The 18104-nt window shown below is 34.9% G+C and overlaps 2 protein-coding genes across 5 annotated transcripts; both read right to left on the bottom strand.

The window, feature by feature from the left end:
* Nucleotides 1–5379: 5379 nt before the first annotated feature.
* LOC125837369 (uncharacterized) lies at nucleotides 5380–7612 on the bottom strand. 4 transcript variants are annotated; one of them, XM_049516504.1, is made up of 4 exons: nucleotides 7595–7612; nucleotides 6341–6931; nucleotides 6099–6158; nucleotides 5380–5982 (listed from the first exon to the last, which is right to left on the bottom strand). In XM_049516504.1, exons 2-4 carry the CDS (start codon nucleotides 6911–6913, stop codon nucleotides 5608–5610), a joined length of 1008 nt encoding a protein of 335 aa, XP_049372461.1. In that variant the 5' UTR covers nucleotides 6914–6931; nucleotides 7595–7612; the 3' UTR covers nucleotides 5380–5607. The 4 variants fall into 4 exon arrangements, with proteins under 4 accessions (XP_049372461.1, XP_049372459.1, XP_049372458.1 ...); XM_049516502.1 differs by lacking the exon at nucleotides 7595–7612 and adding an exon at nucleotides 7059–7236; XM_049516501.1 differs by lacking the exon at nucleotides 7595–7612 and adding an exon at nucleotides 7009–7181.
* Nucleotides 7613–9534: 1922 nt separating this feature from the next.
* On the bottom strand, nucleotides 9535–13566 carry LOC125837347 (beta-xylosidase/alpha-L-arabinofuranosidase 2-like). Its single transcript, XM_049516482.1, has 7 exons — nucleotides 13106–13566; nucleotides 11612–11899; nucleotides 11334–11503; nucleotides 11161–11258; nucleotides 10735–11085; nucleotides 10243–10653; nucleotides 9535–10161 (listed from the first exon to the last, which is right to left on the bottom strand). The coding sequence occupies exons 1-7, from the start codon at nucleotides 13523–13525 to the stop codon at nucleotides 9590–9592; spliced, it is 2310 nt and encodes a 769-aa protein (XP_049372439.1). The 5' UTR covers nucleotides 13526–13566; the 3' UTR covers nucleotides 9535–9589.
* Nucleotides 13567–18104: the final 4538 nt, after the last annotated feature.

Here is an 18104-nt window from a genome sequence, read left to right as displayed (position 1 = left end):
GCCGCATCCCCAATTTGTTCATTAGTATTCACAATATCACCCTGATCGGTTTCAATCGATGATAGGTGTAATTTTTTCCTTCTCCCTTTCACGTATGAATGGAAGAATTTAGTATTCTTTATCTCCTTTTGAGAACCATTTCATCCCCGCCTTTTGCCTCTAAAAATCCTCCTCTATTCTGAGATATTTTTTCAGTTCCACCTCCATTCTGTTTAATTCCGCTCTATTCATAGCTGAAGGTTGCAACTCCAATTGCGTCTCTTTTACCTTTATAACATCTTCAATGGTGGCAATCTGGTGGAATACATTACCAAACACTTCTTTACTCCAACTTGCTAGGGCTTTCTTCATTTTAACTTGAAATTCCACAAAAGGGCTTCCAACAAAATCCACCATCCAATTCTCTTTAATTACTTCCTTGAGCTGATGATGTTTAGTCCAGAAATTCAAAAACCTAAACGGCTTCACAATAGGTTTTTCTTCTAAGTTACATATTAAGTGCAGAGGAGCATGATCAGAACCCTGTCGTATAAGATGATGAACCTCCGATGATGGGAAAAGCTCCAGAAAGACTTGATTCACCAGTATTCGATCGAGTCTTTTAAAAATACACTTTTCTTCAATTCTACCGTTCCATCACGTATACTTACTTCCCACAAATCTAACTTTTGATAATGCACAATTACTGATAAAGAGGGAGAAGTCCATAGCTTCCTGTTGTGTGAAATTTAGCCCTCCCAACTTTTCCTCTTCACTAACAATTACATTAAAATCTCCCCCAATAATCCAAGGAATCTGATTATCTTCAACAATACTCTCCAGTTCATCCCATAGTTCCAGCCTATCTAGTGCATTGCAGCTTGCGTACACTGCTGAAATAAGGAAAAATTTATTGTTTTTGCTGAATTTCAATGTAACTTGTTGGATTGAATCCAACACAATAATACCATCCCACTCTTCTTTTCAAAAGAACCAGATTTTTCCAGAACTATTTACACCCACATGATTAAAACCTAGCTTTCTTTTGTAATGATCTAACTCATCTGGAGCCTGGAAAGGTTCCATAAGAGCTATGAATGAATAATGGTGTCTTCTATTTAGATCCATCAATCTCTCAAAAGATTTTTGAGTATTAACTGATCTAATATTCCAGAAAAGTATTTTCTCAATCATTGATCACTAACAGACACCTTATCTCTCCTACTCCTTGTTTTCACCTGTAAAGGGATTGTTGTTTTTCCTTTATTTGCCCTTATCTTTAGACTATTAGTGTGCCTAGGAGATAAATCTCCCGCTTTACTAATCTATTGTATGTTGAACTCCATATCCTCATCTTCTTCTGTATCTTTTCTATGCTGAATTTCCTCATCTGTTTCTTCAATTAAATCCGACCCACTTTTGATCACATTGTCATCAACATATGTGTATGTACCTTCCTCCATGACCTGCTTTGCCACCAGTACCTCAGAGTTATTTATTGCCTCAAACAAACTTCTTGATGTCCCCTTTGGTGTTGTGATTTCCTTCTCCTTTCTCATACCTTATTCATTATCTATTGATAACCACCCTACACCCTCGTTGCTACTTTCCTGCACCACCCCTTTATTGCTTCCTCCATTCTCACCACTTTTAGTGTCATCAGATATTGTCAAGGTCCTTTCCCTCAGTTTGTCACAAGAAGTCGTGTGACTTATCACGTGTATGTTGCTCCTCATGTCCTTGTTGTTGCTGCTCTATAACCTTGGTGTTGTGTTTAATACCTCTTTGTCATCTTCTTTGATCTTTAATTTATTGTTTGTTTGCCCTTCAACCATCTCATGAGTTTCCTTTTCCAATGCGTTGAATTGATTTCCTGTAGTAATTCCCGCCTTGTTCCAAACACGTTCTGGCTGTCTCTTTCTTCCTCCACCTCCTTTTTTATTTTTTTGTTCCATGAATTCCTCTGTCTTCTTCTCATTTGTTTGTGCACCTCTATCCACCAGTGAGGCCTTTCCTGGCTCCTGGCTATGTTCTGCCTCTTTTGTTTTGGTTTCTTGATCATACTTTTGTTTGGTAGGATATAATTCAGGATGCTCTATATAACATTCCTGCTCATTGTGTCCTTGGATCATACACGTCTTGTAATACTTTGGGACATAGTCATATTTTATCTAATCCACTTTTCTACAACTTCTTCATTCTTTCTCCTCATTCCAATTTTAATGCGTTTTGGAAATTCTTTTAACAAATCCACCTCTACCTTAACCCTCGCACAACTTGGCCTCGTTTGATTTTTAGTGGCCAAAGCGACCTGTAGAGGTTTTCCCACTGTGGCTGCAAGAGAGAAGACAACTTCCTTTCCAAAAAATTTTTGGAGGCAATGCTGGGAACGAAATCCATGCAATCGCTATGGATGTTTCTTCTTCAGGATTGAACATTGGATCTCACTTCAATGTTCTCATTGGGAATTACCAATTCTTCTGAGTAATATAGAAAGCAGGTTTAGATAAAAGATGAACATAGTCTTCCAACAAAGTAGCTCTAATTAAAATGTGTCTATTACTTAACAACCCAATATTACATTCTCCTTTTAGTTCACACTGTTTAGGAATAAGTTTCCTCAAAACTTGAATCTCCAGCCATCCATATGAGAATTTTCCAATTACTACATACTCCAAATTTTCATTAATAATCATCTGGTTCACTTCTTCCTGCTCCCATATAACTTGTGGTTCTCCATGCAGGTATGATATAGGTTTCAATGGTAACAGTTTGTGCTGAGCTTTTGGTCGACATAAAGACGCGGCGTAAGTTGGACTTGGTTGTGCTACTGGTATACCTCTCTCTGGCGGAGGCTGACCAGTGGCCGTGGCAGCCATATTTACCGATCAGTAGGCAAGATTAGGCTTTGGCGGTGGCTACTTATACACAAGAAGATGATTAGGCAATAGTTTACGTATTAGGTATTTCATTGGAATGTTGTAGCATAATTTTTGCATCAATGGTATTATACCTAAGTTTGTATAATTGATAATGCTAGTAGTCTAGTACTAGGTCGTTTGGCCATGTGAGAGAATAAAAATAATAGTGATCGGATAAAAAAAAGTTATCTTGTTTGGTTGCCATGTTTGGGATAACTTATCTCATCATTTATATCATAATGATGGGGTAAGTTATCCCATATACATGGTGGGATAAGTTATCCCAGGATAGCTAACCCCAGGATAAGTAGCTAACCCCAGAATAACTTATCCTGGGATAACTTGTTCCTAACCAAACGACCCTAATACTCGGTAGGAGTGCTGGCCCTGAACTTTTTTTTTAATTGCGTAGGCATGTACAAAAGGAAAATTGGTCACTTTTTTGGTACATTCCCCCTTTTGTGGGGTTCTTATGAGTAAACGAAACTTTATCATCTTCCATTGTTATGTCGTCTTTATGAATAGTCTATTTATGTGGTTGTGGTGCAGTGTGTGATCATTTTCGATGCAATGAGGATATAATATGTATTTTCACGAGAATGCTGGTGAACTTGGCCTGATTGGCTAGGTAAATTGTGAAATTTGAAAAAGTATATATTTTGTTTTCAGGCTGAAAAATGACATTTGAAAATAGAGTTAGTGTTTGGCCAATAGCCCATTAATAGTGTTTGGCCATTAGCTCACATATCTATTTATGTGGTTGTTTTCACATTGAAATTGTTTTTGAATTTCGGTGTGATTTGAAATGAAAAAGTGAAAAGCTCTTTTGATATTTTTTAAATCCCAAAATTCAAATTGAAGTTTTATTTCAGAATTCCATGGCCAAACATGATTGACATCTTATATATTGATGGTGGATAATGCCAAATATCCTTTATCCAATGAAAATTTTGTAACCAATGAAACTTTGCTTGCTTCCATAAAAATGGTCATCCTTCCCCTCTTCTTCCATCTACTCTTCCCTATTCATGAGCCCACTCCTTCTATGAAAACTGAAAAAAGAACAAATAGGCATTTCAGCTCAAACCAGAGCAATGACTCCTTAATCTTAGACTGAAAAGTAAGTTATGGTATGCATCTGCTGAATCATCTAAATTTGAGGTAGTTATCTTGAACATAGAAAAATCTTTTCAGCCAATTTGGTGACGAAGAGCGCAGATTCAGGTTTATCGAGGAGCTATTTAAACAAATGACTATGGATATTCCTTAAAAGGATACATGAACTTGCTACACAACAACATAACCAGTGAAATTCCACAAGTGAAGGCTGCGGAGAGTAGAGTGTACGTATATTTTACCACTACCTCATGGAGGTAGGATGCTTTTTCTAAAAGACCTTCAACTCAAAGAGTAGCAAATCCAAATATAGAGAAGAAGAAAATAGTGTAGAAAACATAGTAATTAACAAAGAAAATAGTGCAAAGCCTACATGAAAGGAACATCGATACACATTAAACAACAAATGATGATAGATAATATAAGCAAGAATAATACGGCTAGTACAATGATAAACACCAACACGCCTACCCCCTCAAATAGTAATGGCAAACTTGCTACCCACAAGAGGCGAGATTCAAATGGATGACTGAAACCAAGGCTAACATGGAAAAGAAATTGGGAAACATCACACTAACAATAATAATTACTGCTAATAAACTACTACATTACAGTAATAACGCACGCAGGCAAATGTGTGTGTTTAGTTTTGGATATTTTGTCCAATAAAAGAGGGATCTGAAGTCTGAACCTCTTTTTCCCATAAACGCCAACCCCTTCAGGACTGTTTCATAGCTAAAAACACTGCAAGGACGACCAGCAATTCTATATAAACCTACACAATTGAGCTTCTAAACATAAATTGATTTTATTATCAACAGAGTTTACTAATTTAAAGCTACATGTTGTGAACCTTATACCGGCTTCAAATACTAGCACAAAGTCAATACAATAGTCAAGATATCACAATTTGAATATGACTTTAAATCCTAGTACTTCCTTAATGGTCAAGATGCCACAATTTGAATTCCATATTACCAATTGGAGCCTAAAGTTTTCCAGGAAGTTTCTCTCTCTCACTTGTTTTACAATGTTAAATGAAATATATTAGCACAACAAAAGGAACTGTACAATTGCAGAGGACTGCCTAAATACAATCTTGACAAGGCAAGGATCAAAGCAAATCTAGTACCTCTCTCAGTAGATGGATATTTAGAAAGAAAATAAAACCCAACCTCATTTGTTTTTCTAAAACAAAACATCCCACTTAATTGGTTTGTAAATCTTGAACTTAATCGCCTTAATTAAGCTGTCTCAGAGTATTCAGGGATTATCTGTGAATTATGCAGGTGATGTTAATTAACTCGATTTTTGATACAAAAGCTCAACATTCAGGAAAGCAATTCAAAAACAAGATCTCTGCACTCTATTAGTGATTCTATGTTGTATTGATATATGCCCAGTTGTCCATTCATATACTAGATATTATTTGAGAGTATTGTCTTGGTTATGATAGTACTTTTAGGACGTCCAATCTGTAACACAACAAAAGCACCTACAACCCTTTTTGAACACAACGAAGTAACTAACAGCTCTTGATTACCTTTATTGAGAATTGATGGCTTGAACTGAGACTTGTTAATATGGCTATCTACTCCTCAACTAAGTCAATGCATGCCGGCAATCTCTTCCTTCCAGAAGTGCCATAGAGAACAGTCTGTATATGAGCATTAACATCTTCCCTGGAAACACAATTTTCACCAGTAGAAGGCAAGGTAACCTCGATATTGTCATCCAGGGGACACCAGTCAGTGGAAGAGATAGTACTGGTGGGGGTGGAAGTGGTGCTACTGTCGCTGCTTGAGGGCTCTTTGTCTTTAGTAAACACTTTAAGAGTAGTAGTGGTTGGGGTGGACATTGGTGCTTCTTTTGCCGGAGACGCGGCTGAGTGGACCTGCTGATGAACAGATCGGCCCCTTGGTCCATAAGAAGATGGTCCTGAACTGTATGATCTGCAGAGCAGTGCCTACAAACATAAACATGTGAAGGTGATCACCATGAATTTTAATGGATGCATTATCATCATTAAAAAAAAATAAAAAAATCAGCGGTAAATACAATTGGATCAATTGTTAATAATACCTCAGATTGATTTCTGTTGGCAAAAGCAGTTGGGCGTAAATCTTCTTTCCCGTGTACAAACTGTTTAATTAAAGCAATAATAAATGTTTAGAGTTGTGGATTTTAGTGAAGTTTGACTAATGAGAAAATTTGTGGTTGAGATCACTGTCAAAATTAGAAAGTTGATCTCAACCGTACATGACTGCACGAATATTCCAAAAGCATTTGGATCATATTTCTTTGAAAGGAGAGAAGAAAGAGACCCGGCATTTGGAACCAAAGCGGCAAGTGCCGGAATCCTCCCACCACCGACAAGTTTCCGATTTATGAAAGCTATTGTCATTTGCCGGTGTCGATGAAGACAACCGTCCATCTGAATCTGATGTCGACGGTGACAATTTAGCTCTCGGACCATGTTTCGGCTCAACCAGAATACCGTCCATGACTACCACATCCTCTTCGACCTTCACTGGAGTTCTGAACATAAGCGGAATCTCAATGTTCTCTAGTGAAGCTAGAGGCGAACGGGAAACTCCGCCGCCGGAACCGCTTCTGCTTCCGCTGCTAGTACTGACCAGAGAACGGTGCTTTGGAGAATCGCTAATAAACGGCACCGGCGAGTTTGGACAAAGGTATCGGGCTAGCGGAGAGACTTTATTGGAAGAACTACCAGTACTTTCTGAAGAAGAGTAAGGATCGAGGATCGGAGTTTTTGATCCAGGATAGAAACGGCCTCGTCCTATGAAGTTCTGAGCGTTGATCGGCGAAACATTGCCGTCGAAGGAATGAACATTGGAAGCTTGCATATCATTACTACTACCGTAAAAAAACTCCATGAAGTTCTTCAAATTCTTCTGCAATCACAAATTCATAAGCGCATAAAAACAAAAATCTCTCTAATTTTAATCGAATATTAATTAATCATCTTTACACTAAAGTTCGATCCTCTGACTTCCGATTTCGATTTTGAGTTTCAGCTACCTTCAAATTTTCGAACTTTCCTGTTGGACAGATGAAGTACTTGCAAAATAAAATTAAAAAAATTACATGAGAATGACAAATTCATCGGAAATTTACGATATACAATCAATTAAAAAGAGAACCTCGGGAAGATCTGGATGATTGTGCTCTGGACTCTGTATGCAAACACCGTATGCGCGTGATTTCTGAGGAGATTGAAATTCAGAAAATGTATGCGATGAGCAGTTTCAGAGTTTAAGGCTTTCTAATGATTATTCCTTGAATTTCTGCTGCGATTGTAAGCACATTAAATTCAAAAAATTGACTAATAATCAACGAGATAGAAATCAAATGAACATGTTCAAAACCACAAATCAGTTCTCTTTTGACCTCCCGCTAAAAAGCTTTACTGTTGTGAGGAACAATCGGATAATAATATATTAAGAAAATGAGAAATGCATGCGGAAATTTACAATAAATTCGATCAATTGAGAAGAAAACCTCAAAGGAGATGCGAATTCATTCATCCAAATCTGTAAATGTGCTTGGAGAAATACCTAATGCGCGTGATTTGTGCGGATTTTGAAATTGAGAGAATGTTTGAGATAGAGTAGTTTTCAGAATCCGTCTAGGTTTAGAAGAAAAAGAGATCTACTGGTATCGACATTATGAACCCTAATTCTTAGCTGTGAAGAAGACGTGATATTTATAGTTTTCGTCAACAATTTCTCTTTGGAGAGACACTGCCAAAACAGAGCCTTCATTTTCCGGTTCAGGCTTTACAAGAATGCAATAGAAATATCTCAAAACGTGACTCGATTATTATTGCATATACGTAATTTTTAAAATGTTTAATTAATATGAACTATAACATGTACTTTTTAAAATAATAGTATAAAGTATTTAAGTAACAATATTATACAACTATAAATTCCATTTTTCTTTTGATCCATTTTATTTAATACCAAGTTAGCGTACCATTACATCAAGTAATAAATAAATAAAAGTTGTAAAAACATACTCCTTATAAAATTTGTTTACATGATAAATACATCTCACTCCCTGTTCAAGTTTATACGACTGATTATTTTTTTTGGTCCATCTAAATAAATGACACATTTTTATAGTAAGTAACAATTTAACTTTTAAATGTCTATTTTATGCTAATGAAATAATTTATAATCACACAAACATTGATCATTTATTTTAGATCACAGTTTAAAAAATCTTTCTTTCTTTCTTTCTTAATTTCATTATCAAGTCAAACTAACTCATATAAAATGAGACGGAAGGAGTATCATATAACTTTTGAAGATGCAAAAATGATGAATTTCGTTAGTATTTTTTAATTTTTTTTCAAAAATTGTGGGTGCGAAAGGGAAAATGTTAGTACCCTTTTAGTCTACCAACAATTTTATGCATGGAAACAATTTTATGCATGGAAATTAAATCAGTAGCTATAATTATGTTCTTCTGTTTTCTCTGTAATAGGTTCTGTAACAGTGTTTTCCTGTAGTAGTTGTTTTCTCTGTAGTAGTAGTTATTAGAAGTCTGTAACAGTGTTTTCCTGTAGCAGTTGTTTTCTCTGTAGTAGTAGTTATTAGAAGTTATTAGCAGTAAGGAGGTTATTTTTCCACTTTCTCATTTCAGTAGTAGTGGGAAGTTATTTCCTTGTTATTAGGTGGGTGGTTAATCACCAATGTTGTATTTAAGTTATTTGAATTCAATGGAAAAGGGGAGCAGAAAATTAGTCAAGTTTTTGAGTACTTCAAACTCAAGAGATCGCAAGTTCTCTCTTAACGAACCAGCACCATAGGTAGAAAAAAGAAAACTTCAGAATTTATCTTGCAGCGTCCCATAACTAGATCCATAACCGGGGACCATAACAAAAAATGGGGGAGGGAATTACAATATGGGAAATTGAACCTCACCAACAAGGTGGGAGTTTAGATATCCAACCAAATAAGCTACTAAGATTCCTCGTGAATTTCGTTAATATTTGTATCTCACTTGACAATTTTTTACAAATCATGCTATTGATTTATGTTCTCTTCATTGATAACAAACCATCTAGTTCTTGTGTATGTACTTTGTTTTGCCATTTTCCAGTGACAAGATCACTACAATGTTCTTGTGTATGTACTTTGGTTGGCATTTTCTAGTTTGTTTAAATTTTTAAACTCATCAGAATATTTGAGTACTAGTTTCCTGTAGCAAGAGGTAACCATAATGTAGATGACATCTCAAATATATATAATATGTGAGAAAAAAACTTTGTTTCACTTCAAGAGTTTGATTCTTCTATTTAAGATGGACAACAACAACATATCCAGCGTAATCCCACAAGTGCAGACGGGAGAGGATAGTGTGTACATAGAACTTACCCTTACCTTGGACGGTAGATAGGCTATTTCCCTACTTAAGATGAACAATTAAGCGAAAACTAAGAAACTTGTTACATTTATGTAAACATATTCCGAATTTGGAATTTTTTTGCATCTACTTGTGATATTTTCCCTTCTCTTTTGAGAAGAAATATGTTGAGGAGTTGCTCAAATCCTCACAGTCAAGGAATGCTTCAAATCTCCTATATGAAGAACATGTGGTCCTAATGCAACTTTCCTGTTTCCATGCTCATCATGTACACTCAAATGCTTGCAAACATCGACGTTGAACTTAACAACCCCTTCTCCTTGGGGTGTCAAATGAACTTTCTCGAACCCCAACAAATGTTTCTTAGGTGCATTATGGACTGAGGGTGGTGAAGTGAACAAGAAAATTGTATGGCTTCCACTTATCTTCCCAACATTTTTAACTCTTAGATGAATGTCAAATCCCATATTGCTGCAGCTTTGCCCAACCGCATCAACAGTCTTGCACTTACTCAAACGACAAGTATGTTTTTCTCCGAGAGGGAGGGAGACAAATTGTGGCGCTTTATCTAGATGGTGTTTGAACTGAGAGTAGCTTAATCCACGACCAAATGTGAAAACAGTTGGACCGGTATAGAACCTATAAGTCCTGCCAGGGTAGTTTGTGGCAGGGTTTGGCCTCATGTTCATATTAGTCATTGGAACAACGTCTGCATATGATTGTGGATACCATGTCATTGGGAGCCTTCCACCTGCAAGATAACACGAAAACATTTAAGGCACTTTTGCATGGAAAGATAAACACATCTTAAAAGTTGAAATAAGAGACAGACTTGGGTTATAATATCCAAAGATGACATCTGCTAAGGCAGCACCACCGGCTTCACCGGGGAAACCAACCCAAAGAATGCTTGTTATCTTAGGATTGTCGACAGCAAATTGTACGTCCATTCCACCTCCAGACATGATAACAAGGATTACAGGTCCCTTGGCAACTTTAGCAACCTCAGCTACTAGAACTGATTGCTGTCCTGGAAGAGTTATATTAGTTCTGTCCAGGCTTTCTTTCTCAATAGATTGATCAGATCCCATTACTAAAACTACAGCATCAGCCGTGGATGCTATTTGCTTAGCATCATCGATTTGGGCAGTGTTGCAAGACACATCAGCACATCCTGGCTTGTAAATTGTGGCAACTGAGGCAGTTAGACCTTGCAACGGAGTTGTGTACTTGCATGGAATACCTGCAAAATCCAGATATAATTGACAAAACTCTTTGTAAATGAAGCTTTAACAACGGTTCTAAATGATGATACAAAATGTACCTTCATAATTGCCGATCATGGTTTTTGTCACATTAGCATTAGGACCAATGACTGCTAATGATTTGATGACAGTGGGAGTTAAAGGTAGCGATCCTGCAGTATTTTTCAGCAAGACAATCCCTTGTCTCGCAGCTTCACGAGCAAGCTCTTGGTTTTCTGGGGTGCAAACATCTTTAGGGCCAAGGTTTCCATAGATACGGTTTTTTGGATTACCATCAAAGAATCCAAGTCTCATTAGTGTTGCAAAATTATTTGAGATAGCTCTATCAATAACTGATTCATTCACAAGTTTTTGGTTAACAGCACCTTGAGTATATGTACTCAACCAAGATCCACAATTCAGGTCCACCCCTGTTACATACAAAAAATGTTCGGATTATAAGATTTGAAATAGCCAAACATAAAGAGTTGAAAATGACTGATCACCTGAATTCAGACCCAAAGCAGCAGCCTCCTCTGGTGTTTTGGTGTAGTTTTGGGATTTAAATATCACTTGTAATGAATCGCAATCCGTGACTATGTATCTGTTTTAAGCATACTTATGTAAGTGCATTTATTCATCTTTGAAAAGCAAAAATCAAGATAGCTTCAAATTATACCCATTTAATTTCCATTCTCCCCTTATAATCCCAGCTAGAAGATTCGGATCACCACAGGTAGGCTTGCCATTCACTTGGTTATACGAACACATCACACTGGCTACATCTCCTTCAAGTACACAACTCTTGAATGGAGGTTGAAATGTATCATCTAAATCTTGTTGTGTTACCTATTAGTCACAAAAAGCGCAACCATCTTATAATCTTATTAATTATACGCGATCACTGTAATTTAACATGTTATATGTTAGTGTAAACAAGTAAAAATTGACACTAACCACAGCATTGAAACTGTATCTTTCGATTCCTTTCCAATTATCAACATCATAAGCAGTATAATGCTTACAACAAGCAGCAACCTTGAGCTTATTTGTGCTGCCATCATCTGTTTGTTGTAACCCTTTGACATAGGCTACACCATACTTGCTGGTCAGTGTTGGATCTTCTCCTGGTGTTTCTTGGCCTCTTCCCCATCTCGGGTCACGAAAGATATTGACATTCGGAGACCAATATGTCAAACCTGCTAAACCAACGTTGTACATTGCCCTAGCCTCGGTGGACACCACCTGTAATCAGAGACGGATTCAATATTTAAAATTAATAATGCAACTTAACGTTTAGAAGACGACATCTAAGTATATATAATCCATAAAGCTGGACAAACGGCTGTCATTTTCTAAAAATACAACCAATGCTTTTTAAATAGAAAAGCTGGAATTAAAGGATGGTATTGAAATAATGGTACAGAGACGGCAACGTACGTCAAGAATTGGTTGGACTTCACTTTCAATCAGCAATTTATAAAAGAAATTCCATCGAATTTTAAAAAAATATGCAAATAGAAATTTCATCATATAGGTGCTTTTGTTGTGTTGCACACAAAAAGTAATGTCTTTGGAAAACATTACTCCCTCTAATTTCATATTAAGAAAAAACATCAGATTCACTATTGCCTTTGTGAAATCATAAATATTCCCTTCGTTTCTTTTTATATGTCATCTTACTATAAATAGTTAATCCATAATACTGGTCGTTTCATAAAATCAATGCATAAATTACAATATTTTTCATATTTTACCATTGTGAGTTATAGCCTTGAAAATATACATTTGACCAATATAGAAAAACTAAGTGAATAATTTATGTTCATTGGTCAAATTAATTAATCAAAATATATTACTCCTCATTCATTGATTGAAAAGTTAACTTCAAAAAAAAATTAAATAAGTGTAGAATAGTAAACTTACTTAATTTGTTAATGTACCTGAAATAAAAAATGGTGACAAATAAATAGGAACGGAGGGAGTATAACTTTGTAAGTAGTGTAATTTATCTCCTAGAAAATATAAAACTTCAATAAATAAAAGGTAAATATGGAAAAAAAATTCCAGCATCCATATTGAATTTTGAACAATAGTCCTCAAAAAAAATTTAGTTAATATGAAATAGATTGAGTACTAACCAAAGAAACATACTCTCTTTATTTTTATGAAATGTGTCTCTTTTCTTTTTTTTGACAACTTTTTAATTCTAACATTGCACATGAATTATTTAAGAAAACAAATTTAAAGTGCATTTTAACTACACAGCTTTCTTAAACTCCGCATCACGTCAAAATCAAACAAACAAATTGAAGAGGAGGGCTAGGGAGTACAAATATTGCTCTTGTTTTGAGGTAACTAATACTATAGACAGTTCTCTTATATATATATATATATATATATATATATGACATGATTATGCAAGAATGGAATGAATTGTTGAAAAATGACCTTTCCAATGGTTTGAAACAATGAGACATTGAAAGAAGCAGCAGTGAGAATGACTTGAGGGAAGCTAGTTGCACCGGGAACAAGACTAGAGAAATGTACTCCTGGACCAGTATATGCAACACCATGTAAAGCCTCAGACCACCATTCATACTTTGGTATCCCAAGTCTACTCACACCACTTGCACCACTTACCAAAAATCCAATCTTTTCTCCCAATGTCAATCTCTTCACTAAATCATTCACTCTGTTTTCCACCGTCAAAGATGCATCACAGAATGTTAAATTCCCTAACGCAGGATTACTCGTGATATCACAAGCGAAAACAGGAGAATTTTGTGCTAAAACTGGTTTCAATTCTGAACTTAATATGAAACCAATAATGAGAATAATAGAGAAATGATTATTACACGAAAACGCCATTCCTATGTCATATATTGAAATGGAGAGAGGCAAATTTATAGAGGGAAACAAGTGGAAAAGTTATATAAAAATAATTTGTTATGTAGTAACCCGTGATTTTTCTATTACAAGAATCTGCCAACTTTAACACTGTCTCATCTCCAATTACTATTTTCTTAAATATGAAGAAAAGGGTAAAAATAGGGTCCGTGAAAGATTTCTACTTTGACTGGCCTGCTTTTTTTTTTTTTTGAATTTTTATAACAATTTTTTTTTTAATTTGGAAGTTCCTTGCAGAGTCTGTAGATAGTGATAGATTTGGATTTCCAAGTTTTTTTAATGTGTAAAACTATAAAACAATAAGGAATTGGATAAAAAATTTGTTGCAAGAAAAAGGTGATTGGCGTTTAGTATTTATTTGATATGTAAGTGTGATGAAAGATAGGAGAAGCTGTTTTATCGGTTTTGTAGTGGATAGTGGAGAAAATGGTTGTTTTACACAGAGTGAGTTACGTAAATGTAGACACTAAACTCTAAACAAACACTTAACCTCAAATGTATTTGTCATCATCAATGTCCTCCATCTATATATATTTCTTTAAAATGTAACTTATATGTTGCCAATACCCAAAAACAATTACTCACCTGTCTTAATTCGTGTGATACATTTCGTTTTTTGAGTGTTAAACAATTTAAGTTTGATCGAGAATTTGCTTATGAACTCTTCAAATTTTTTAAAATGAAATTTATATATTTGTAAACTACGTAAAAAAATATTATCTGTCACAATAGTTGATAATTCAAAATATTTAAAAGATATCTGAAAAATTTATGCTAAAAACTAAACTTGTTTAAATCTCGTAATCCGAAATGTATCAGCACTTCTATGACTATGACGTAATTACAGATAATTAATATATATTCTTAATTTATTAAATTACTTAAATCATTGTAAATTAATGTTAATATAATATGCTAGTTAGTTTTAATAACCAATTTATCATTTAGCAACTTATCTAGAAGAAAAACAAATTTAGTTGAGTCCAAGTGCAACAACCCGCATGATTAGTTGCGTTTTTGAAACCCATTTCCACCGTTTGATCCTTTTAGTAGCTTCATTATGCTATTTATGATTTGCAGAGGCGGATTTAAGATTCGGAGGTTGTGAGTATCACGTTTAAATAGATCAGTTTCTTCTATTTATCGATATTTATAAATAACTTGATCAAATATGCATATTTAGTATATATATATATATATATATATATATATATATATATTCTAATATTAAAGATACCTAAGTAGTTCAATTTTTTTTTATAGAAATAAGAAATCGTATTCTCTAAAACCTTGAGAAAATTAGAGATTTTGCACCTTAAAAATTCAAACTTGTATAAATCATCTAATACCATTATTTTATTTTATTCATATTTCAATGCCTCAATGAGTTATTACAGATATTTAATTGAGAGAAAATACAAAAAAAATTATAGCTTCAACCCAGTCGTCTTCGCTTAAGATATATAGTTGAGAGAAAATAAAAAAAATTATAACTGCAACCCGCTTAGCATGACGTAAAAGATCAAGAGAACCTTTAATTCAAAAAAACTCTAACAATAATTAATAATATCCATCATTTTTAAATTTTATTTATTTATTTTAATTAAAATAGTATTAAAATATATTTTTATTAATATTTATATTATATTCAAAATTTGGTACTCATTAATATTAATAAAGAATACACAAGCAATACTAAAATTAAGAGATAAATACTTAGTGAAAGACAAAATTTTCTTTAAAAAATAGGAATTAACTAAAGCAAAAAAAAAGTCGTTTGCATTAATAAATAATAATAGCAAATAAGGAAGAACTAAAGAGAGGGGGGGGGGGAGGGGCGGGGGGGGGGGATTGAAGCCTTATGCACACTAATGGGGGAAAAAAGAAGAAGCCAAAAACACAGAGCCGACAAGGGGTTTCAAACCCTCGATGGACTCTGCCTTTTACCAGTCGCACCATTAAGGATTTTGGTTCATGGCTGATAGGTTTCATATATGATCAATTTGTTATACATACATATATATATGTATGTATGTATATATATGCATACATAGTTTTAATCGAGGTTACTGAGTGTCATGGCACCCCAGCCATACATATAGATCTACCCCTATTTGCAGGGATGGATGTCATGATTCCCAAGACGATCCGATGCATTATTAAAGAATAAATTTTATGTTTGAAGATTTCATCCAAGTCAAGATTTGAGTTTACGAGATCGATTTTGATAGCTTCGTTAGGTATGAAAGGTGAGTAATGACTTAGTAGTTAGGTTGTTCAAATTGATTTTGAAGCATTTGGAAGTGATTTGTACTCTTGGTTGAGTTTCTAGTATTTTGAAAAGTTTTAGAGTGATCATGGTCAACATTTGATCAAGTTGACCTTGAAATGCTGATTTGATGATTCCAACAACTCCAGAATATATTTTATGATTGACTTGCATATTATATTTTTATTTGGAGAGTCTCATATTAGTTTCGGGTACTTGCTCGAAGATTGGTGTTTTGACGTTTTAAGTGTGAAATAGATCTGTCTCAAAATAGACATACATTGATAGGGTTATTTTTACATAAAGATTTGTTCTAAGATATTACATCAACTCAAAGGATATAATCATACCAAATTAGACCTCTAAGATGTGAATTATGATTCGAACTTAGGAGCAAACCATAAAAGTCATGGCTTGCTCTCCTTCCCAAATCTCTTAGTCATATACTACATGAAGGAGTGTTTGTTTTCTTTGGCATCAGTAGTAGGAATACCTTGTCACAACCCGAGCCTACACCCTGGACATGGCTAGCACTTGAGAACCATTGCTGGTTCTCAAGCGAACTCTCATCTTGGCTAACTACAAGCAGAAGACTAACTTGGGCATACATAAGTATCAAATTGAAAAAAAACGTTTAAAAACAGTTTATTGAATCTCAAAACTTTGTTGAATATACTGAGTATGAAACATAAGTTTTAAAGAAAACCTCTGAAACTGAAAGACTATCCAAAATTGTCTATCTATGAAGCCTCTACCGTATAAAAATGAGTGTCGGGACAAGATCTATGTCACGACCCAGGGGTACACCCTAGACATAACATGGCATACAAGACCCCGAGAGGCCTCATATAAGCCACTTAGCTTTCATAGTCAAATTAATAGAAAATGACAAGATTTAAAACATTTTTCAACAATATCAAAGTCTTTATAAAACGAAGCGGAAGTCTCATGCAACTGTCTCAAAACCATCTAATACAAAAGATTCATTGGGACACAGCCCATACAACAATGTTCAAAACATAAAATTAAAGAACATAAGGAAATGGTGGTCAAATCCTCGAATGTTACGAGGACTCACCAGTCTTGAAGTCTTGCCTCTACTAAGATCCTAGCCACGGGGATGAGAGTCGAGATCGTCGGACCCTACATTTAGATAAGAAATGTAGGGAAGAGTATGTGTTAGTATAAGAATACTAAATATGATAGCTTGCATAAACATCAACATAAACATAAGAGTTAGACAACATAAGTCATAAGCATAATCAATGCATAAAATAGATCATCATAACATAAAAAGAATACCTCTCAAGTAACCTCAAAACATACTTAGCCAAGACATGGGTAATCCTTCACTAATCTTACTCATCATAATAGGCAACCTTAGGCCATCGTCCAAGTTCATCACCTATCATTCTCATCTTTAGCTTATCTTTTATAGACATGGGGAATCACCTCTTTACCTTCCTATAAAGGCTAATGGGTAGTCGCCTATTTCCTTACATATATGGTCATGGGTACTCCCCTCTATGTCCATCTTATGGGTCCATGGGTACTCGCCTCTATGCCCAACATCATATGACATGGGTAGTTGCCTCCATATCATTCTATAAAGAATCATGGGTACTCGCCTCCATATCCTTTCATTATAAGATATGGGTACTCGCCTCCACATCTTTCACTAATGGGTCATAGGTACTCACCTCCATGCCCAACATCATAATAGGAACGTGGGGAGTCGCCTCTTGTTCAATTATAAGGAATATGGGAAATCGCCTCATATCTTTCTCATTTAGAGGTCAAGGGTAATCGCCTCTACCTCATCAATTTCATAGTCTTTTAGTCTAGATTCATTTTAGGTGAGCGATCCTTTCAACCTAGAATCATTCAATGCCTTTCACATTCATACATAAGCAATTCATGTGGGAACTATCCCTTCCACAACAATCACATCTATAATCAACAATTTATAACATAAGTTTTACTCTCAAAGAACTACATCTCATAATCAGCATATATGCTTCACTCTCAAAGCAATTCTAATCATAACTCATCAATCCTATAAGGATACATCTAAGCCTACAAATTCTCCTTGTTGGCATAAAACTCATTTACATCAATTTCATCTTTCTAGACATGGGTTAAGCATGGGTACATGTAAATTCATCCTAAAAATATGTATTCCTATCAATTCAAGCATAAACAATTATAACCTAATCATTTGGATCAACATTCATCAAGACCCACAACATTAGAAGAAAACCCTAACACAAA

The sequence above is a fragment of the Solanum verrucosum genome, unplaced genomic scaffold (genome assembly GCF_900185275.1).
Source record: "Solanum verrucosum unplaced genomic scaffold, falcon-dt-bn FXZP01000147.1, whole genome shotgun sequence".
NCBI lineage: Eukaryota > Viridiplantae > Streptophyta > Magnoliopsida > Solanales > Solanaceae > Solanum > Solanum verrucosum.
Note: the sequence above shows the minus strand (reverse complement) of the source record. Positions and strands in the feature narration are given on the sequence as shown.